The sequence below is a fragment of the Leptidea sinapis genome, chromosome 37 (genome assembly GCF_905404315.1).
Source record: "Leptidea sinapis chromosome 37, ilLepSina1.1, whole genome shotgun sequence".
Taxonomy (NCBI): domain Eukaryota; kingdom Metazoa; phylum Arthropoda; class Insecta; order Lepidoptera; family Pieridae; genus Leptidea; species Leptidea sinapis.
Window position 1 is genome coordinate 7,001,664 of NC_066301.1, and position 23,021 is coordinate 7,024,684.

At 36.9% G+C, this 23,021-nt stretch overlaps 1 protein-coding gene across 1 annotated transcript; it reads right to left on the reverse strand.

Annotated features, from left to right (window-relative positions):
• Positions 1-3,925: 3,925 nt before the first annotated feature.
• Positions 3,926-21,068, reverse strand: LOC126975769 (uncharacterized). Its single transcript, XM_050823803.1, has 5 exons — positions 20,860-21,068; positions 8,850-9,454; positions 7,151-7,212; positions 6,301-6,410; positions 3,926-4,281 (listed from the first exon to the last, which is right to left on the reverse strand). Exons 1-5 carry the CDS (start codon positions 21,053-21,055, stop codon positions 4,250-4,252), a joined length of 1,005 nt encoding a protein of 334 aa, XP_050679760.1. The 5' UTR covers positions 21,056-21,068; the 3' UTR covers positions 3,926-4,249.
• Positions 21,069-23,021: the final 1,953 nt, after the last annotated feature.

Sequence of the window (23,021 nt, forward strand, 5' to 3'; positions counted from 1 at the left end):
GCGCCCGCAGACTGCCTCCCACCAATCTCTGATCCATTCTGTGTCTGTGGCGGGTTTACCAGCAGGCTTAGTAGGAACTTAGGGCACTTAGGGCGGAAAAATTGGCTCAAATATTTCTTACATCGATATATTTTATATCTTACAGATTTACGGTTGTTTCTGTAAAATCAACATAACGCTGGCGAAAGGGGAAAGGAAAATATAAAAAAAAAACTAATCTGTGATATTGGGGAATGCAAAAAACAAAAGAGGGTGAATCTGACACGTTTACAAGAGGGGATGCATGTAAGAGTTTGAGATTCTTAACCCGCAGTTCGAAAATTTATAAATTAATCAAGGTTGATTGTATTGCGGACTTCCAAAAATAAATAAATTAAATACATGACCTAGTACAACAGCATAGCCTGGCATCCAGCGCAAGAACGAAAACCCGGAGACTGTTGGAAGAGGGAGGCTCTGCGTGGCTACAGAATCCCTTGAGAAAGAAAGGAAAATTGTCAAAGCTCCAGTCTCCAAGCACCAATGGGAAAGTACGTGTAACGTGTAGTATCGCCTTCACACGTTTGTACTATAATTTAATGAAATCTTAGTTACAGCATCCAACTAAGTACTCGTGTTAACCTTCTGCAATTTCTGATTTCCGGTATTAACTGCTTATGGGGACAAAGATTTTGAAAGTGGGAGAGCCACGCTACCGTCTTTTGACGTCAGCACAATCGGACCAGACTCGTCCGGGTTACTTACCACACTCGCACAGAATACCGGCGTGAAGTAGCGGCTTAGTGCCGCTATGTTTCGCATAGGTTAGTGTCGAGGACCGGAGGCCATTCCCCCCAACAAAATATAAGAGCGGTATTTAAACAGAAATTACCCCAGGAGCCGGATAATCCCTCCCTGCCCCTCGTATTCTGGGGAGGGCATAGTACCGCGTATGTCACAGGACAAACAGCGCAGCAACACCACGGCACCCCGCTTAATGTGGACTTTTGTAACCACCATCTGGATGTGTGGCGGTCCTCCACAGTGCGGTTTTCAAGGAGCTTTCTTCCACGTACTACAAAGCTGTGGAATGAGCTTCCTTGTGCGGTGTTTCCGGGTACCTTCAAAAAAAGCACGTACACCTTCCTTAAAGGCCGGCAACGCTCTTGTGATTCCTCTGGTGTTGCAAGAGAATGTGGGCGGCGGTGATCACTTAACACCAGGTGACCCGTACGCTCGTTTGTCCTCCTATTCCATCAACACCTAATCAAAACTATCAACCTGTATTGATTAGTTGATAGCCTATCTTTAGTGTAACGAACAAGATTTTCCTCAGAGAACAGATAATCTTCAACTATCACTTCTCTTCAATGTGAGTTCGATTTTTAAAAATCTTCTTATAAGCACATTGGAAATTATATCAAACGAAAACTTATTGAAAAATCATAAATTGATAACACAACGTTTGGGTATGGAATGTCCTACAGGCTAGCTTTGAAATTTGAGCTAAAACGTTTACTGTTAGTAGAGGTATTTCGAGAAAATTGCGTTATATTAATAAGTAAGAGCTTCGACATTACTTGTGGCGGCGTCTTTGGGAGGACCTATATCTTCCCCAAAATATAGTCGAGGTAAGCGATGGCTAATCCATGGGTCATGCTAGTGAACGGGTACTACTTGTGGTGGGTTGATGATCCCATCATCTGAGAACCCCGCGTATGTTAATTGATAGGATTGTAATTACGTAGGAATCCTTTGAGGCATCACTGCGTTTAGTCTTTTAAAATAATTTGTAAGATATGAAGCAGTAAATCTTGGTTTAAAAGGGTGGCAATGAGTTTCTTGCAGTTGTTGATGTTCGAGGATGTAAACAGTAAAATGATTTTTTACCTTTGATATTTTTTATATTTTGATTTCATTAAATTTGTGTAAGTATTTTATTCTTAACAGGCGGCCCACAATGACGGCGAAGGCGGACTTTTCGACAATGCTTGATTTTAATCAAGTCATTCTCAGTGAAAGTCACCCATGAGGGTGAAATTTATGAAAATTTCCAATACTGGGCGCTGTAACTCAAAATCAATTCTTAAGCTCCGATAGATCAATAATACTTGGGCGCACTATGGTTCGACACTGTTGTTCTCTATTTTAATAGATTAGATTACGGAAGTATAGGTCCCGCAACAAGCCACAAAGTAATACCCGCATCACGTTGACGTCTGGCATTCCACAGCCGCGCGTTTTGCAAGAAATTTCTCACCTCGCACAGCCACTTTGTGGAATCAGTTATCGACTACGGTTTTACCGAACCGATACGAGTTATGGACCTTCAAGGAAAGAGCATACTCCCACCTTCAAGGCTAGCAACGCATCTCTTGACACCTGTTGTTGCGGTTGTCCATGGGTAGGTTACTTCACCCCACCCCGTGAGCCTCTTGCCCGTTCGCCCCCTCTTATATTATAAAAAAAAAGCCGTGATACGTCTGGAAGTGCTTGGCGCTGACTGGTAAAGCATGAACAGCGGCAGAAACGGCAATTAAAAATTATTCTAACAATAAAATTCCATAAATAAACAATAATAAAATATGCGAAAATAGAAGCTTCAACTTATAACGAAATACGTATTTCTTCGTTTATTTTTGTAGAAACTACAAAGAGTAAGTGCAATTTACAAAATTAGATTTTCATTCTTTATTTTCTCAAATGTTTTTATACCTATGACTGTTTTGTGTACATTTCTTAATTCGCTGTGTGATCGCCTTGATAGTTTTATTGGAATAAAAATGTCGGTAATAATAGTTGGTTTAAAACATTCGTAAGCTTACAAATAGGGAGCAATAATAGAGATAATTTTTGAAGTTATAATTCTTTAGGCGCGTTATTTTAAAATTATGAGAGTGAAATTTTAAGATCCGCGCCTTCACTGTAACACAAAAGTAACAGGTTGAAGTTGGTTCCTAAAATTTCGTGACGTTTGCGTCATTCGTTTTTTTTTTGGTTTCCTCGTCCATAATTAGGACAGGCAAAGGGTTCAAGCCCATACAGCCGTATTCATTATTTAATAATTGTCAAAGCCATCTTTGCAAGATTTTCACAAAATTTTTCTTTCTAAAAACGCACGAGGAATAAATCATTTTAATGATAAGTATAACTTCTTGCGTGCATACATAAAGAAACACTTTTTTTTGGAATATTTCAGTTCTAATATATTAAGAACAGTGGTCTTATTCAATCAGTTTATAATATATTCGTGTTTGAAGCAAAAAATATTAATGTACATAAAAAACTCATAATCGATTGCGTATGGGAGCAAGTGAGACAAGAGATGGGGTCAGGGGTCATGGTTTAACTCTATACAATTGGTTATTAAGCTTGCTTACCTACCTAACATGTTTAGAAAAAGTATTAAGACCTATACTTTTTCTAAACAAGTTGTATGATGTCTGCTTCGAATATGTATTTTGAAGACTTCTTAACGTAGGTATTCTGTATCTAACTTAAGTAAAAACTTAGTAAATGAGTGGTATATTAAAGTGAAACTTTTATTACATCGTCTCAAACTTTTTCGTCTGTGTGTTACATGTCGCGTGACGGTCAGGCGGCGCCTATAGTTCTTATATTGGATGCAATTGCGTTCGGGTGGAAGAGTAGATTCAATCCCCACACACTGGATAAAGGTTTTTTTATTTTATGAAAATGTAAAGCATAATATATAAATTTGTTTTTATTTCTATGCTGATATTAATATTTTTTGAAAAAAAGTTTCACTTGAATGATGCATCGTGGTTTCATATAACCACACAATTGCTTTTTTTATTTAGCTTCTTAACGACGTAGGCACTGCCTAATTGCCTCATCACACTTTTAAGATGGTAGTTGTAACATAACCTGTATAGATGATGCCATTCAGCGTGGACGATTAGCGTGATTAAATAAACAATTAGTATTCATTATAAACTTATATAATTTACCCCGAGTGCATAAATAATTATTATTAACATAACAATAATGACGATAGGTTGGATTCAAGTATCACATTGACTTACACTTACTACATACATACTTCCGCTGCGGTACAAAACAAGAACACACAGCTTAAAACAATAAATACAACATACTAATATATATAATAATAAACAAGGATTGTGAAGGCGAGCATCTCCTCAGTCCCGAGCGATGCCTGTAGCTGATCTGCCATGTTGTGCAAAACAACCCCTTGTGATCCCCCCTTCACCCCCCATCAGCACGACACCCAGTCGATATCGGCTCACTACAAGTTTGAAAGGTAGTGCCATTTATCCACTGCAACAGAAAAACAGGAAAATGAATGGCAAGAACGGTGCCAATTACTACCGTGAAGCAGTAGAAGCTAGTGAAATTATTGGGCATATGAGACCTAACATCTTATGTCTCAAGGTGACGGGCGCAATTATAGTGCCACTCAGAATTATTGGGTTTTTCAAGAATCCTGAGCAGCACTGCATTGTAATGGGCAAGGAGTATCAATTACCATCACCTGAACGTCCTTCTCGACCCGTCCCTTATTTTCCTTAAAAAAAAGTCACTCCTAAGGCGAAAGATAAATCGATATCTAGCTTGCGTCCGCGATTCCTGGGGAACGTGCAACGTTTGTGCCGTCAATCATGCGGTGCAGATAAAGCCGATATTGTTTTAAGATGTTTCGAGAGGTAGGAAGTAGTTGAAAGTAATATTCGGTTTACGTTATTTTTATTATGTCAGAAATGTGTTACGGTTATAATATCATTAAGTAAATGGTGCTTGTGAATTTCTCTTTGACATCCACAATACCAGAAGTCAAGATATCTCTTGCCTCCTCTTGTCACTGCATTAGCTGACTGCCTTTAAGTTGCTCTAAGCTTGATTATTGGTTCGAAAATACTGCATCCGGCAATAGATAGCACAAAGTGGCTGTGTGAGGAATAATGCGCGTTATGTAATGCCAGACGTCAAAAGAATGCAGGTGGAAATATCACGTTACGTGACATTATGTGCGGTAGAGGAATTGGGCTGCCGGTGTTAACCTGACCTACGCGAGCTAGACTAAGAAATAAGTTGCGAGTAACAAGCTCAGGGCCTTGGTCATAAGTAGTTCAACTCAGGAAATCCATGGAGACTGAAGAAATCATAACTCCACGAATTGACAAACCGCGAGCAACCTTTGCACAACTTCCACCTGTGATTGTTATCGTCGCCGTGTACATTTCTAAGGAAAGGTATAGTGATTTTCATTATTATAACACTAGAAATAAGGTATTGCTTGTAACTAATTCTAGAAGCTTCATAAGATACATAATAGCTTTTAGGGAAAATGTATACACTTCTATAATAAAGTCCCAGCCACTGTTCAGGCATTATCTATAAATAAATTTAAATGTTTTTTAAAAAAATGGCTCTGTCGTAAATCCTATTACTCCACTGCTGAATAGCTAAATGATCGGACAGCCTGGGACTAGATTGTGATTATTTTATAGCGATAGAAATGATTGCACAATATTGTATATTTTAATTGAAAAGAGCGCAAAAAAAGAATGCCTGGAGAGTTTCCTGTGCCGCTTCTTCTCACTCAGAACGCCATTCGTTTCCGAAGCGGTAGTAGTATCTAGTAATTATTAGAAATGACATCAAAAAGAATTCTAAAGGAATCAATTTTGAGAAAATAAATGCCTTTTATGCCTTTAACTATCGGTGTCGTATTCATTTCTGAGGCAGGTATCGGCGCAGTATGCTTACCCGAGACCGGTATCGGCACCATGTACACTTCTAAGGCAACTATCGGCGTCGTATACATTTCTGAGGCAACCATCGGTATCGTGTACATTTCTGAGGCAGGTATCGGCGCCATGTACACTTCTAAGGCAACTATCGGCGTCGTGTACATTTCTGAGGCAACCATCGGTGTCGTGTACATTTCTGAGGCAGGTATCGCCACCATGTACACTTCTAAGGCAACTATCGGCGTCGTGTACATTTCTGAGGCAGGTATCGGCACCATGTACACTTCTAAGGCAACTATCGGCGTCGTATACATTTCTAAGGCAACTATCGGCGTCGTATATATTTCTGAGGTAACTATTGGTGTCGTATACATTTCTGATGCAGGTATCGGCGCAATATGCTTACCCGAGGCCGGTATTAGCGCCGTGTGCATACCGGAGGCCAATATCGGCGCGGTGTGCATTTCTAAATCAACTATCGGCTTCGTGTACATTTTTAAGGCAACTATCTTGGTCGTGTACATGTCTTAGGCAGGTATCTAAGCAGTATGACTAGCTGAGGTCAGTACCGGGACCGTGTGCGTACCTGAGGCCGGTATCGGCGCCGGTAAGCCGTGCGCTGGTGCGGCGGCCACTACGGCAGCGGCGGTGCTGCGCTCGACACGTGTCGGACTGCTCTCTACCGTCACATTCATCCTGAATAAGAAACAAGATTCACGTTTATAAACTTACGAACATTTTAATATAATCGGCATTTTATACAATATTTTTGTAATTTAAATATTTCCAGTCAACTGTCGTGATAGTTATGTAGTAAATAATATTAGTAGCTATTGATATATTTCCTAAAATTTAAAACTTAATTTTAACGACAACTTTAACGGAGATTTATGTTTTTTACTTATCATCAATGAATAGTTATATCAAATTATATCACATTATGTTAATATTGCAATACTTACACAGCAAACCATTTAATTACCTAAAGAGAGTACACATATTGCTTCAATCAAGCCAACAATCAGACGGAACAAACGGTGCCATTCTTAATCGATTATGATTCGAATAATAGCGATCGATTTTATTATTTCATTCATATAGCTATATAGTACTTTTAAAATAAAATACTCGGGGTAAGAAGCACTTTAATTTTACTTCCAAACTGGATGTAAAAATGTAGTTTAAATTATCAAATATCTTATTGTCTGACACTACCATGGCCCATGTATGGTCAATCTCCTTTCACTGACAATTCTTTTTTTATTTGGACATAACATGAGGCAGATCAAGTAATAATTCCATAATGATAAAAATGAAGTTTTGTGTCTTGTCTACTGCACCCTATACCAAATCTAATGGCAAATGAATAATGAAACCGGAACTCTTTGCGCTATCACCAGGCCCTAGGCGTGCTTAACGCTAAAGCTGTCACTTACTTGCAGATATCGTTCGCGTTCTCGACTGCTCCAGAAACTAATCCTTTCCAGAATTCATGGACCTGAACATAAAAGAAAAAGTTGTTAAAATAATAAAAAATAAAGAGAGAGAGAAAAGTGTAAGTACGGTTCAGATTCCATCATTTCCACCATTGTTAAATAGCAAGAAAGCTAAATACATTAAATTTACCGTACCAAATGTCAAAAATGTAAATGCCAATGTTTTGTTAAACGGAGAGGTGATAGAACCGGTGGAATCTGCTATATTTCTTGGCATAACTCTAGATTCCAAATTACAATGGGGCCCCCATATTGAAGGATTGGCGAACAGACTTAGTTCTGCAGCATACGCGGTTAAAAAATTTAGACAATTAACTGACATAGATACGGCGCGACTAGTATACTTCAGTTATTTCCATAGTATTATGTCCTATGGTATATTGCTATGGGGCAACGCTGCCAATATTAATACAATTTTTGTGCTGCAGAAGAGGGCTATTCACGCTATTTATAACCTAGGTCCTAAAGAATCATTGAGAGCAAAATTCAAAGAAATTAACATCTTGACTGTTGCTTCTCAATATATTCTTGATAATGTAATGTATGTTCATAGGCACATAAGTGAATTTGCCAGAAACTGTCATTAACTTATGATGCCTACTACTCGGCAAAGTCGAGTTAGTAAGTCTTTTGTGGGGCGATGCTATATGCTTTTATAACAAGATCCCAGAAAATGTTCAAAACAAAAGTATAACGTTATTCAAAAGAATTGTTAAAAAACGTTTGTGTGGTAAAGGTTACTATAACATAAATGACTTTCTTAATGATACCACAGATTGGGAATGGAGTGACCGCCCTCAGGCTATTAAATAATAAGTTTAATTGTACAATATTACTTTGTAAACATATTTATTCGATGAAAAAAAAAAGCCCGCTGAAATTGTTGCGCCCATTATTCTCAGGTCTGAGGCATTCATTTTGGAATGGGTGGTAGTTTTTTGACTTTCAATAAGTGATGTCACATCCTATTTTTAATAAAAATATTTGAATTTGAATCATTAGAACCTCGAGCCGTGTAATTATAATGTTCAATTTTAAAATTTAGCACACATTTCAGATTGTAGAAGCGGTCGCGAGCCGCAGAACCGGTTCAGCGCCTCATTCAATCATATAGTACATTAAATTTGTCGCAGAAGTTGGGCATTCGTAGCAGCCTAGCGAAACTCTCTAAGAAAAAAGCGATTGTATGAAACGTGCAGTTATTGATAGATTGATAGATGACGGCTACAATCTTGTAAATAACGGAGATAGCCGAAATCCACTACGTTTAACGGCCGTATTCAATAACGTATCTCTAGTTACGGATATATTACTACCATCATTTAATGACAAGATCTTATCTATCCATAGTTATGTCCAATATAGTTATAGTCAATGATATCTGTCGATATATTGTTGAAATGTACGTAAGCGTAAAAGGATAGATTTGTGTACCACTAGTAAGTTAAACTAAGGACCGTTAAGCAACTGTTCGCTTTCAAGCTTAGTCGTATTATACTTCGTCTCAATATTGTCATTACTATATCAAACTTATGTCAAATCTCACTGCACATTTCATACTAAACTAAATTTCAATTTTTACTGAGGCAGCCCCGCCTTTTATTACGTAGATAGTATTTACATCCTCTTTGAGTCGTACCTCGTCAACCACCTTGTGCGCGAATTCGGCGTCCTTGGGTTGTCCGTCGAAGGCGAACTGGTTGGGTGGCTTGCCGTCGGGCTGCTTGTAGCCGCGGAACCACTCGACGGTGGCGCGCAGAAGGCCAGGACACTCGCGCTCCACGTCGGGAACATCCTTCAGGCGCGCGGCCAGCGGGTCTCGTGTATCTATGGCCAGCAGCTTCCAGTCAGTCTCGCCCTCGTCGATGAGCGCGAAGGCCCCCAGGATGCGGACCTGCAGGACCTCGCCCCGCGCCGCCACTCGTTGCCCGATCTCGATGACGTCCACGGGGTCATTATCGCCGCGCGCCTGCGTTCCCGGGTCGACATGGCTGGGGTTTTCCCAAGTCTGAGGCAGCGCGCCGTAGTTCCAGATATAGCCGTGGTGCGGGAACACGTTGGCAACAAACCGCATGGCGCCCTTCTTCACGTCCTGCTTGATGGGGTTCAGCTTCTCGCCGAGACTGATCTCCATCTTGGCGTTGCTCCAGCGCGGTATTTCCACAACCATGTTGGCCACGCGCCGCGCCTTATCGGCCCACAGTGGGATGTCGTGCAGCGGCGAGATGGGTCCGCTCTCATCCTCTGCAATGAGACAATCACACCCGCAAACTTAAACTCAGGCAATTATATTTAAATATATTTTTTTATATACAACAACGTTAGAATTATTGAATATAAAAATACAACTCTAACCGTAAATGAACACAATTAGGAGTATACCTCCTTGATACGATTAAAAACAATTATTTCTTATAAAAAAACACATTTTTAATACTTAATGAAAAAAAAAATACATATTAGATTGGGCTCAGATGATTTTGGCACAAACAATGTTTATTTTTTATTTTTTTATTGAGTAAGATGTTTGGGATTTATTATCTACTAATGATTGATTTATTTATTAATACAGATAAATTTTGCCATTTAATCTCTCAAAAGTTAAAGCTACGGAAGTAACGATATAGTTAAGTCGACAAGTTGAAAATGGTACAAAATAGAGATACTGCTCTTAAAATTATGTGCGATAGCTCATTGGATCCGAAATGACGCCTAGAAAAATGTGCCAAAAGCGTGCCAAAACATAAATGGCATTTCATTTTTTGTCAATATTTCATAAACTATTAATATTTAAGAAATTTCTAAAAAAGATTCAGAAAGAGGAGAAAGTTTCCAAAATAACTCCTAACCCCTGGAACTCTATCTTCATTATTTATAATTTTAATTTAATGCTGAAAATAGGTCTGCGCGCGACATTTTTAGGATGCACGCATGGCGTCAAAGCGAGTACCTACGGCACATTAATTAATTTATTTAAGGTATTTATTTATTTTTTAAATTTGAAAAAATTATGGTGTGTTCTGTACACTACAAATAATTTATTATAAATATTATTAAGTCTATTGCGTACCCTTGAACAAAACATTGGATTAAGTTATTTGTAACGGTAATCGGTGGACATTATCGTATCATACACCTTTTTATAATTAAAGGATCAAAGTAAAGTTATCTAGAGTTTTATTATCTCATATCAAATCAATATCAAGACAATAACATTTATCGTCATAATGAATTCATACTTATTTATTTCAATATTATACAAAATATATTGTCATGCAACGGGGTAACAAAAAATGCTGCATATTAATTACCTCTGTAGCATTGAGTCAGAGTTTTCTACTATAAAATTTCGGGAATCAAAGAAGTGACATAACATTACTATTTAAAAATGCATTTATTGCTTTTCGAAGTATTCTCCGCGAAATTTGACACATTTTTCCATACGATGGAACCAATCATTGAAGCAACCATTCCATTCGGAATTGGGGTCTCCAAAATGGCCGTTTTGTAGGCGTCCACAGCTTCTTCAGGTGATGAAAATCTCTGACCACGCAATTTATTCTTTATTTTAGGGAAAGTATAGAAATCATTAGGGCTGTACGGCGGATGGTCTAGTAATTCTATATTTTCTTGCTCTAAAAACTCTTTTGTTCTGTGCGCGATGTGAGTAGTCGCATTGTCGTGATGGAGGATGATGCGGCGGTTGCAGTGCTCTTTACGGAGTTCAGAAACGACCTGTGGCAAACAAATGCTAGCATACCATTCTGCATTAACCGTTCTTTGTCCCTCAAGAGAAATAGTCGCAACATGGCCGGTTTTGAAGACAAACGTGACCACCAATTTTTTTGCAACACTCCGTGAACGAACAATTTTTGTTGGCTTTAACTCATTTTCGAACACCCAAAATCGTGACTGGTTTTTTGTTTCGGGTTCGTGCGCGTATATCCAGGATTCGTCACCTGATACGATGTTGTATACAGCATTTGAGGATCCTGCGTGGAATCTTTCGAGAGTTCTGACGCACCAAGTAACCCGAGCCGCTATCTGCTCTTCACAGAGCAAATGCGGTATCCATCGGGAAAACAGCTTTTTTACACCTAATTGTTCATGCAAGATTATTTATATTTGACTCATGCCAATGTCGAAAGTTGCCTGAATTTCGCGGTATGTCACATGTCGATCTTCCTCAATCAGCTTACGCACAGCATCAACGTTTTCTTTGGTGACTGCAGTTTTTGGACGACCTTGACGGGGATCATCACTGAGCTTGACACGTCCACGTTGAAATTCAGCAAACCAGCGATAAATTGTGGTTTTGAATGGGGCTTCATCACTAAATGCAGAAATCATCCGGTCAACACACTGTTTTTGTGTTAAACCACTTCGAAAGTCATAATAAATCATCGCTCTAGAATTTTCTCGAGTCAATTCCATTTTCTCAACGACTTAACAAGTTTGACAAGACCTTGTGACAAGACCGAGAATCATTTTTTAAATTAATAAAGGGTATTCGATTTTTAAAACTAAGGAGTTTTCAATTAAAAAGATTTTAATACGACAGGAACAGAGGAAATATTCCATTCCCGATACTTTTAGTGCAGCCTATGTAATAAAATAAACTTCTCGTCAAACGGAAACAGTTAGTTTTAGGCGGCATTAAATAAAAAAAAAGAATTCATATTGGTGTCCACAATTCGAAATTGAATTGAAGTTTTATTCTAAAATTTTAATTCAATAAATGTTATTTAAACTCAAAAAGCCAAATTTTTTGAGTTTTCTTTAGTCTTAATTCCGCCAATATTTGTCTTTAAACAATTCGACACGTGTTTCGCCTATACACGAGGATCCTCAGGACATGTTGACTCGCCAAATTCTGGCCAAACTCTGGCAAATGTAATTCAGTCTCGTGCCAGAGTTTGACGAGTCAACATCTCCTGAGGATGCCTCGTGTAGAGGCGTGTTCACGACAGATCGCTTGATCGTTGTGATTAGTTCTGTAAGTTCATCAGGTGGCGGTATGTAAAATTAGTTAGTTGTAAAAACACGTGTCGAATTGTTTAAGACAAATATTGACGGAATTAACACTAAAGAAAACTCCAAGCATTTGGATAATTATGGATTTCCGCAAAGTAGCGCCTACATCAATATATTTTCAATTAGTTTAACCTAGTCTATAACGGTTTATGCTATAGTCTAGGAAAAACCAGTTTGTCCTAGTAATACAACATAGTCCTTTGCTGCGTCTGGCTGTCTGTTCGCGATAAGCACAAAAACTACATCATCGATTTTCGTGCTGTTTAGAGCAATGGATAGCGTGGTTCTCGAGGTTTTAGTTTATAATTTGTACGTTTGTATATATATTAACGATATTTGTTGGAGGTGACGTAAAAAAATAAGCCGTCTATCGGGTCACTTAAATAAACATATTCATTTAATCTACATTTGCCGTACTACGTTATGTATACTTTACCCGTTAACAATCATTCGTTTATAACTTTTACTTTACGGCTCCGCGGAGCTTGTGGTTTTTGCTACCGCATTTTTATTAGTTTTGCACTTAAGTTGACACCGAATGTGAATGGATAATATTTAAACGTAAGGTTAGTCTTAATATATTATATAAAATGTTAATGTTTGTACCTATCACCAAAGTTTTCTCTATCATCTACAACTTCGATCAAATTTGTGGTGGAAGTGGTTGTGGGTGGCTTAAATGTGAAATTATATACATCTGTCCTTCTCTAACTAATGTAAACTTCTGTAAAATTCTGATAATCTCGGAAATGATCTAGAAAGTTCCAGAATGTGTGCAACTGATGCAATCAATCTAGAAGGTTTTAAGGCTTTCTAGAATGATCTAGAAAGTTTTAAGACTTTCTGGAATGATCTAGAAAGTTCCAAAATCACGGACGACTAAAAAAAGAAGGACTCCGCGCCGTGATATTAGCAAGTGAAGCACCTCTATGCTAGTGTGTGTGCGGTTACGGTGGATACCATTTACACAATTTTTACTCCCTTAAATTATCATACACCCACAAATACTTTTAGATTATTGTTTTAACACTTTGTCACATCGCACGACGGCATTTTTAAAATATGTTATTGCGACGCAAACTAATCTGTCACAGACGATGGTAAATCTCATAATGGCAGCCGATCGGCTTGTATTAGTGTAAGTGGGGCTATGTATTTACACGTTTACCGGCTTGTTTTGGTGCCTCACTGTTATATAAGGTGACACGGAGTCCTTATTTTTTTAATCGTCCGTGAAGGTTAATCTTAATATATTATATAAAATGCTAATGTTCGTACGTATGTCGAAAGTTTTCTCTATCATCAACTTCGATCAAATTTGTCAAGGGAGTTTGGTCGGGATGGGTGGAAGTGTGTGCTTGTGGGTGGCAAAAATGTGAAATTATATACATCTGTCCTTCTCTAACAAATGTAAACTTCTGTAAAATTCTGAAAATCTCGGGAGTGATCTAGAGTGTTCCAGAATGTGTGCAACTGATGCAATCAAACTAAAAGGTTGTAAGGCTTTCTGGAATGATCTAGAAAGTTTTAAGACTTTCTGGAATGATCTAGAAAGTTCCAAAATGTGTACAATTGATGAAATTGATGCGAAACGGTCTAGAAAATTCTAAAAATTTCTGCAATTATCTGGGAAGTTCCAAAATGCGTGTAACTGATAATAATAATTAAACATGCGATGTAATTTAACCCGAGCAACGCCGGGTTTCGCTGATAGTTATTTTTAAAACTGAAGGCAAAACTTATACAAATTATAATTTTGTCATCTTATGACCGTTAAATCATACGTAATTAACTCGAATATAATTATCATATTTTCACGGGCGTTCATTTAAATAAAACATTAATTACTGTCGTCTTTGTGGTACTAAATTCTTACAAACTCGAAAATGAGCGATGTTGAATGATGCTTAGCATATACTATTAGCATATATATTATATATATATATATATATATATATATATATATATATATATATATACTGCTAAACTAAAGCAAAAAATCCGGTTTCTGAATTGAGAACAGAAGCAGTTCTCAATTAAGTATTAAGTAAGAATTTTAAGTTTCCTAAATATAAATTTGCTTTATTCACTTATCTATTATCTAGGTTTGACTTAAAGTATGCTTATAAGGTGTTACAGAACAATTGAACAGGCAACACGTTGTCACTGTTAACAGCTCGTTGTTATACAGAAGCTTTCGAAAGCGCTTCGCAGGTCCCGGTGATGTTATGTACAGATGCGACTCAAGTCACTCGAGTAATATTACTACGTCACTCGAGTTTTTGAGTCACTCGAGTAAACGATTCCTAAAACTTGAGTAAGAATTTATCACTCGACCAGAGTTCTTAGTTTAGATTTATAATTTTCAAATAGCTTTATTAAATAAGTTTCTAAATAATATTTGGTAATATGAAAAAGAGATTTCACGTTCATTTCATCATAACGATATCTCTAGAACCAGTAGAGCTAAAGACTTGAAATTTGGTAGGAATATTCTTTTCACCGAGTAGAGGTAAGCTCAGAACGGATTTTACGAAATTCCAAGTTTTTTTATTATGAACACAACAACGTCTGTCGGGTCAGCTAGTACAAAATATAATTTACCTTATAAATTAAGTCATTAATCAACAAAGAAGAATAAAATTACTTTTTACGACTAATTAAGTCGCCATGTAAAAAGGACTTTAAATTCAATGAACTTATCAATTTTAAGTGTTCAAAATGAACTTTATTCCAGAAATCAATTTAGCTTTTGATAACTTCTAAACTCCCGACGTAAATTAGTATTTTTAAATGAAAATAAGGGACGTGACGAGCAGGACGTTCAGTTGATGGTAATTGATTCGCTCTGCCCATTACAATGCAGCGCCACTCAAGATTATTGAGAAATTCAAAAATTCTGAGCGGCAGTACAACTGCGCACGTCGCCTTGAGATATAAGACGTCAATTCTCATTTGCCCAGTATTTTCCCTAGCTACGGTGCCCTTCAGACCGAAACACAGTAATGCTTACACATTACTGCTTCACGGCAGAAATAGGCGCCGTTGTGGTACCCATAATCTTGCCGGCATCCGGTGCAAAGGAGCCTCCCACTAGTGACCTAGTGACATGATGACATCTAGAGAAGCGCTTACCGAATCTAATCGGCGCGCCGAGTTCACTCAGTAACTCGAGTGTAAACGAACTCGAGTTAAATTTGCTTTCACTCAAGTAAAAAACTGTACTAATGTTATGTCGGTTCGATCTTTGACAAACAGCGGGTTTACAACGCCTATACGTTTACGCCAATAGATGTCAAGTTGTTGTTCTAAATGGTTTTAAATCTGCTACTGTGTCTATTCCTTCAGGAGTCCCACAAGGATCCATTCTGCGCCCCCTCTTATTTAATATTTTCGTAAATGATATATCCTGTAATTTTAAACATTCAAAATTTTCGAGTGAGTGAAAAACTGTACTAATGTTATGTCGGTTCGATCTTTGACAAACAGCGGGTTTACAACGAAATTAGGAATGTATTTGTGAACTTTTCAATTGCATCAGCTGTCGAGACAATATTTTGCTTCTCTTCTTAATTTATTATTAAGAAGATCTACTTGCCACTTCATTGAATTCTTGGTAACTTTATTTTGCCTCTTGACAGGTTTTTGCCATGAATTATTTGAACTGATAGTAACAAGATGTTAACCAGAATTATTATTCTTGCTCCAAGAACTAGCGGGTGATTCGATTACTTTGGCAGACTCAACAATAAATTGGTCATCAATATCTTGGCATTTTCGGCTGTGGCAAAGAATGTATTCTTTTCTCTACCCAATGACATTCAAAAAGACATAACAATACAATTCAAATTCGCGGTGTTACGAAATTTTTTGTGAGGAAAAGTGACGAGGCGATGCAAATGTTTACTTAATGGTAAGGTAATCACCCTGTGTGCCCTGCCCCTTTGATTGAACTAAAAAGCTGGAGACGGAGATAGCTACTTCACTTTGCAGCTGCTATACAACCGCGTTGCCCTTCGGCCACAGATTACGAAAAAGTCTACCGTTTTCACAGTAATGAGAACACAGAAGAGCGATGCTACAAACAGTATTAAATTTTGGTAAGAAACACCGGGACACGAGAATTTTATATATTAGATAATCAATGTATATCTAATTACTAACTGTTACGGCCAAGCCGTCTACTATAATATTATTTTTACCTTATGTTTTTGAGTACTATCATTTATTTATTTATTATTAATTACATAATTATTGTATTTAATAATGGAAGCACTTGTGGCTGTAATCGCGACGGCCGCCTTATTGAAGGTAGCTACTGAAAATCAGTGTTGGGTGATACCCGACTAATATGCTGAGTAGCAAACCTTTTTGGGACAAAACACTGCAAACACCACCTTATTATGTTGATATAGAATAAGCCTTACTTTAGTTTTTTTTTAGTTTTACTAAATTATTGTAAGGTGATTCGAGGGAAGATGGCTTTTTGATAAGACAACTTTTGTTGCGTTTGAAACCTTATTGGACAAAAGTGTCATATAGTGATAATATATTAATAATATATTTGTTTCAGTTCAAAGAGTAATTTTTAAAACATGTCGATAGTATCCTGTTCGATCAATTGTAAATCAAGGACTTTAGCGTATGGGCGGACAAAAGAGCGTAAAAATAGCGCGTTTACATTGGAATAGAATGATGAACGACGACTCGCCTGATAGCAGTGATATTCATTGCTAATATATTTAAATTAAATCGTACTTTATCATGAAATGAACATAAAAGACTTTTGAAACTCAATCCAAAATAGGCTATTATGAATTTTTTTTCCCACGGTACTTTGTACGGTATATCTACGCACGACGCGATAAATGTATCGCATGACGTGTTTAGATAAATATATATTTACTAGCTGACCCAGCGAACGTTGTATTGCGGATATTAAAATCGCGATACAAAAGTAACTGTTGATCGTAGATGGGTGAAAATTTGAAGTCGTATGTATTTTTTAATGCTGACTCATAATCAAACAAATTAAAAAAAAAATCGTGTGGACCACCGTTAACATTTAGGGGGATGAAAAATAGATGTTGTCCCATTCTCAGACCTACCCAATATGGACTCAAAATTTCATGAGAATCTGTCAAGCCGTTTCGGAGGAGTTCAATGTTTAACACTATGACATGAGAATTTTATATATTAGATAGATAATAGACTGCAATATACAATATATAAAGATACAGCAAGATAGAAAAGAAAGCCTAGTTTAAACCTATACATTTTGTTTAAAAAAGAACAAAAAACATTAAACATTATTATATATTAAAGTTATTCTCAGCAGCCCTTGAAGAAATATTTCAACTCCTAAAATGGTTTAAATATTAATGGTGGAAAAATAACTTAATTGAAATTGCAGAAGCAGACAATAACCCCCTTATTCATAATGGGCCGCTAACTTTAAACAGCCGCTTAGGAGTGTTTTTTCTCATTCTGACTTAGGTCAACAGAAGAAGACAGAGTGAGAATTAGCAATGCTTTAAGTTAGCAGACTATTATGAATAAGGGGGTAAAACTATAAGATAAACTATGGAGCACATTTCTGAAAAAAAAAAAAAAAAAAAAACATATGTAATATAAACAAATAAATGTCTAATAATACATTATGTACATTGAGGACACCATAAGGGGAGCCAAGAAATGCAGCAGGACTGTAAAAAAGTGGTGCTCTATGAAGAAAAGGTCAATACAGGAGATGGGAGAACATTATAAACAAAGTTGCGCTTAACTTATAATTCAAGAGAAGCTACGGAATAAGGAGACCGGAAAAAGTTGGAAGAAACCTTTGTCTATTCATGACAAACAGGAATTTAGATATTGAGTTGTTATTAGTAGATAGTGTTAACAAATCCAGAGATTACAGGATATCCAGAATAAGTCTTTCTTATTAATGTAATTATAATATACAAATATTGGAAAACACACATAGAATGATGTGAATACATAACTATAGCTACTGTTGGTAGCTCCAAAAGAAAAGATTCAAAATGTATTTCGTCCCTATTCTACGTACCAACATAATCACATTGTTTCTTTAATACACCATTTCTTATCTAATTTTTTAATTTTCCTATATGTTGGTATTTTTTAACACCTGATACTTATGTTTGAGGCTACTAAACACCAGCCAAATTCAGTTGCCTGAACAGTGTAACCCTACTGCTAGTGGACTGTCGGTGACACACACACATCATGCCTTTGATAAAAGAGTGGCAATGAGTTTCTTGCTCCTTGGTATTGGTATTGGTAAAGGGCTCCTGTTTCCGCAATTAGACCGCTTAATTGGGTCCATTTTGCGTGCAGTGTTGGCCAGTCATTCCAACCAGCCCAGCTCCTTCCAGAAGTTCAGAACACTCCTGGGGTGTTCACAGACTTCCTGGAGCGACCTTGTATTTACTAAGGTTTGTGCCCGTTGGTTGGCCACCCCAGCACATTCCAGGATTACGTGAGTGACCGTTTCATCTTCGGTTAGACAGCCCCTGCACTTAGGACTGTCCGTAACGCCGATTGTAAATAGGTGTTTGTTCAGTGATGTGTGACCCGTTAGGGTGCCGACCATAATTCGGATGTCATGTCTGTTTAGGCTAATAAGTCGACGTGTCAGTTTGGGCGATAGTGCAGGAATCGCCTCTTTCGACTGTCTGCAGCCTGAGACATTTGTCCATCGGGTTCCATGTAGGTTGTTGGTGAGAGAGCATCTATGACCCCCGCTTTGCAAGTTCATCCGCTGCATCGTTCCCCAACGAACCGCTGTGTCCTTTGATCCATTGCAGAGTTACCCAGTTGTTAGAGGCAGCTCGTTCTAAGGATCGGTGACACTTGTATATCAGCGCTGAGTTATAGGTGTTGCTCCCCAGCGCAGTCAGGACTGCCATACTATCGGATAGAATACGGATATCATATCCGTGTATTTTCCTTCTTAGTATCGCATCTGCAGCTTCCTTGATGGCTATGCATTCGCATTGGAATATGGAGCTGTGTATGCCTAAGGGTATAGAGGTGTGTATATTCAGTTCCTGTGAGAAGATGCCAGCTCCAGTTCCGGCTGCCATTTTTTAGCTGTCTGTGTAAATTCTGAGTTCATTTACACCAGTTCGTTTCTTGCTCCTTCTTCTCATTAGCTCAACCCTTTACGAAGTAGCGGTAATTTCAATAATAAAAAAAAAATTAATAAGTGTCATTTCCACTACCTACATGAATAAAGTGATTTTGATTTGATTTCTAAAATGTATGAAGACTCCAATGGGTGAGTTAGGAACTAAGGAACAGTGACAACAGCATCCTGAAGGTGAGAGAGAATCTGGATATTGATCTCCACTGTGCAAACACTGTGTTAACATACATTATGCAAAATTTTTACTAACATGCCTATAACTACTAATTATTGATGAATATTTTTTACTGAAATAAACAATAATTGTATTATTATTTTTTTATAATCTCAGCTCAGTCATATAGGGTTTCACGTTGGACAACAAACAGAGCAATCAAGTAGCTCTTGTCTTAAATTAAGTTATGAAATTGGCACAAAATTAATTTATATGTATTACTAGCTGACCCGGCAAACATTGTTTTTGCCATATTGCGATCATTGAAGGTAATTTAAATTGAGAAAAAAAATGCAATAACAGTAAATATTCGATTGCCATCTTGCAACCCTATCTGTGGATGGAACAGAATAATATAAAAATGGTGATTAAAAAACAGGGGTTGATCATAGAAGGGTAAAAATTTAAAGTTGTATGTATTTTTTAATGCCGAAATAAAATAAAATAAAAATAAACACAATTGTCAAGAAAAAAGAAATTTGAAGTGTGGGTTATCCCTTATAATTTAGGGGTATGAATAGATTTTGGCTGATTCTCAGACCTACATGATATTCACACATATTTTCAAACAAATTGTTTTGCCGTTTCGGAGGAGTTTGGTAACGAACACCGGGACACAAGAATTTTATATATAAGATTGTGCTTAAAAAAAGTGGTGTCACATGTCCTGGAGCACAACTGCAGAAAGGAAACAAGCTACAGATCTTTGTGTTAAAGGGACAATAAAGTAGCTGTGTGGAAATACAAAACTGCCACTTGACCAAATAATATAAATTAAACCAACAGTAAATTAAAATTATTAAATAAACAAGTGATATTAAAGCACTTCAAGAAGAGTACTTGAGTCAATTATTAATTTAACACTCACTGTGTACAAAAAATGTATTGGTTTAGCAATTATTTATTTAGATGATAATATGAAGTGGCCAGTTTGTATCTTATATTATGTATTGCTTAAAGGGTCCAACAACTAGATTAACCTGTTCAACGAGACGGTTAACAGAAAACATAACATTTGAACTGATAAATATCTGAAAAAAATAAGTCAGAAAGATTATCGGAGAGGTTATGATAACACACTAGAGATAAAGAGACGTAGGTATCTAAATAAGATTTAGTAACGGTTATTTAGCGTTCAGATGATTGATTATTCCCTTTACTCTACTAAGTGCCGCGTAGTCATTGGTATTTCAATTTTCACAATAATAAGGTAATATTTAGTCGCAAACTTACTGAAAAAAACTCGGTAATCGGGCGAGTATGCTGATCCTCTTTCTTCGGCAATATACATGTTTTTTAAATTAGAAGTTTGAGGAACAGCCGTTTTTAAAGAATTCCGTCTAATAGTTCCACAACACGCCGGTACACGCAATTGTTTTAGAAAGGGAAAACTCGACGAAAGTGCCAAAGAAACTCTTACGAATGACATTTTTGTTTTTTTTTTTCTAATAACTTATATTATGGCTCTGGCCTCTGCTCTGCTTTCGCAAATGACAGTTATTGCCATGTTGGATTCGCCAATGACATTAACTTGTTAGAGATATAGAGTAAAAAATTGGCTGAATGCGCATTCAGTGCAGTGCCAAAAAAACAGAGTAAAAATTAGAGTTAATTTTGTAAGATATAATAATATTATATAGGTATTAAAAAAAAATTGTTTACTATTCTTGTTCGAAAGCGTTAATTTTGGAAAATGCCTATTGCTGATTTAATTTTATTAATACGAAAGCACAATTAGATTGTTTGTTGAAAGTATTTCAGAGATGAGAGAAGTATTACATAGTTACTGCCTCATAGAAAAAAGAACATAATATTTTAATATGGTCGCGGCATAATGCTATTTAATGCGCACCAATCACAGATTTATGTAGGGGATGAATTGTAGAATTATTACAAAAGGTACATCAAAAGACCATTTTATTTTAATATCAAATTTCATTAAAATTGGTTCAGTAATCTAGGATAACGCTTGACTATGTATAATAGTAGGCTTAGCTACTAATTAATCAATTGTAGTAAATCTCTTTGTCGCTGTACCTACACTGTTGTCACTGTACGTAGTAGTGTCAATATACGGCAATCTTCGTCATGTGATTTGAACAACAGTACCGTTGTATCAAAAAGTTAATTACAAGCACCATATATTTTAAACACGCCATATTTTATATGTACTTAATTTATATCACTTACCAGGTATCCCCGTTTTGCATAATATAACCCAATTCCTTTGTTCTTGTTGATGTTCATTCGCCTATATTTATGAAACTATTATTCGCTTTGAAAGTTTAATAGCACAAATACAACATTTCAAAGAAATTGACGTTTGGCGACAGCGGGCGACGCGGCAGGTGGACGGAATTTACTTTCTTGTGCGTTTTTTTTAACGAAGGGAAGGCAGAAAACAATTGTCGATGCAGGTAGAGACGAATCTGCATGTTCGGGCTTTGTACCGTCTCCCCAAAACGGTATGAATAATATATAAATGTGGTGATGCAAGTGCTGTCTCTATAGACAGATCGATTTACGCTTTTGCGTATTTGCGTAAGAATATATTGTATTATAGTGAATAAACTATAGTTGTCAGTGCAATACATTTTGTGGTGAGGCAGATCTCCCTGATCTACCAGGCAGATTCTAACTCATTCTGATATTGTATAATAGCATATCTGGTCACCAACAAACATTGTAAGTTTTATGCCAAGAGAGTAACAAGAGAAATCTCTCCACCTAGGTACATTAATTGTATATTTGAGTAAGTCTGAATGAATTGAGGAAGTCGGAACTATTCTCCATCATGCTTCTCAAACTTGCTTTGCTTATCTGGAAGACGACGTTGTGATTTAGTTTCTCTGGATCTAAAAACTCGAAAGACTAGTTAAGTTTATGTTTTCTCTATTTTCTATTTTCTCATTAGTCTAACTTACAATGCTCTGTCATACACAATATTTTTGATTTTTCCCCATTTGCAAAATTGATGTTGTATAATAAACAAGTTTAGTGGACCAAGCACGGAAAATAAAAACTGAAAGTTCCAACTGTCCCAGCCAGTATTTTCTTTTTTCATTTGGTTAGAAACAAATTGCTACTCATTTACAATGCAACGATGACGAACTATATAGTCCAGTGTTTTGTCCTGGGTTCGAATCCCGGTAGATGCTACATTTATAGGATGAATGTCCGAGTCATGCATGTTGTTCTCTGTTCTTTATATATTAGAATATTTAGTACAGTTATCCTCCAGAAATAAATGGATGGACATTAAAAAGAATGTCGAAATTGGGGATTTAGTAGTTATGCATGACGATAATGTTCCCGCGGGGAAATGGGCTATGGGACGAGTTATTAATACTCACCCTGGAGAAGACGGCTTAGTCCGAGCGGTCACACTCAAACCA

Bases quoted from the DNA above. Each gene is read 5' to 3' on its own strand.
- LOC126975769 (XM_050823803.1), bottom strand. From the start codon at position 21,055: ATGTCATTCGTAAGAGTTTCTTTGGCACTTTCGTCGAGTTTTCCCTTT. The intron at 9,455-20,859 runs GTAAGTTTGCGA...GTCTCATTGCAG, and splicing joins CGATTACCGAGTTTTTTTCA to AGGATGAGAGCGGACCCATC. The intron at 6,411-7,150 runs GTAAGTGACAGC...TTTCTTATTCAG, and splicing joins AACGCGAACGATATCTGCAA to GATGAATGTGACGGTAGAGA.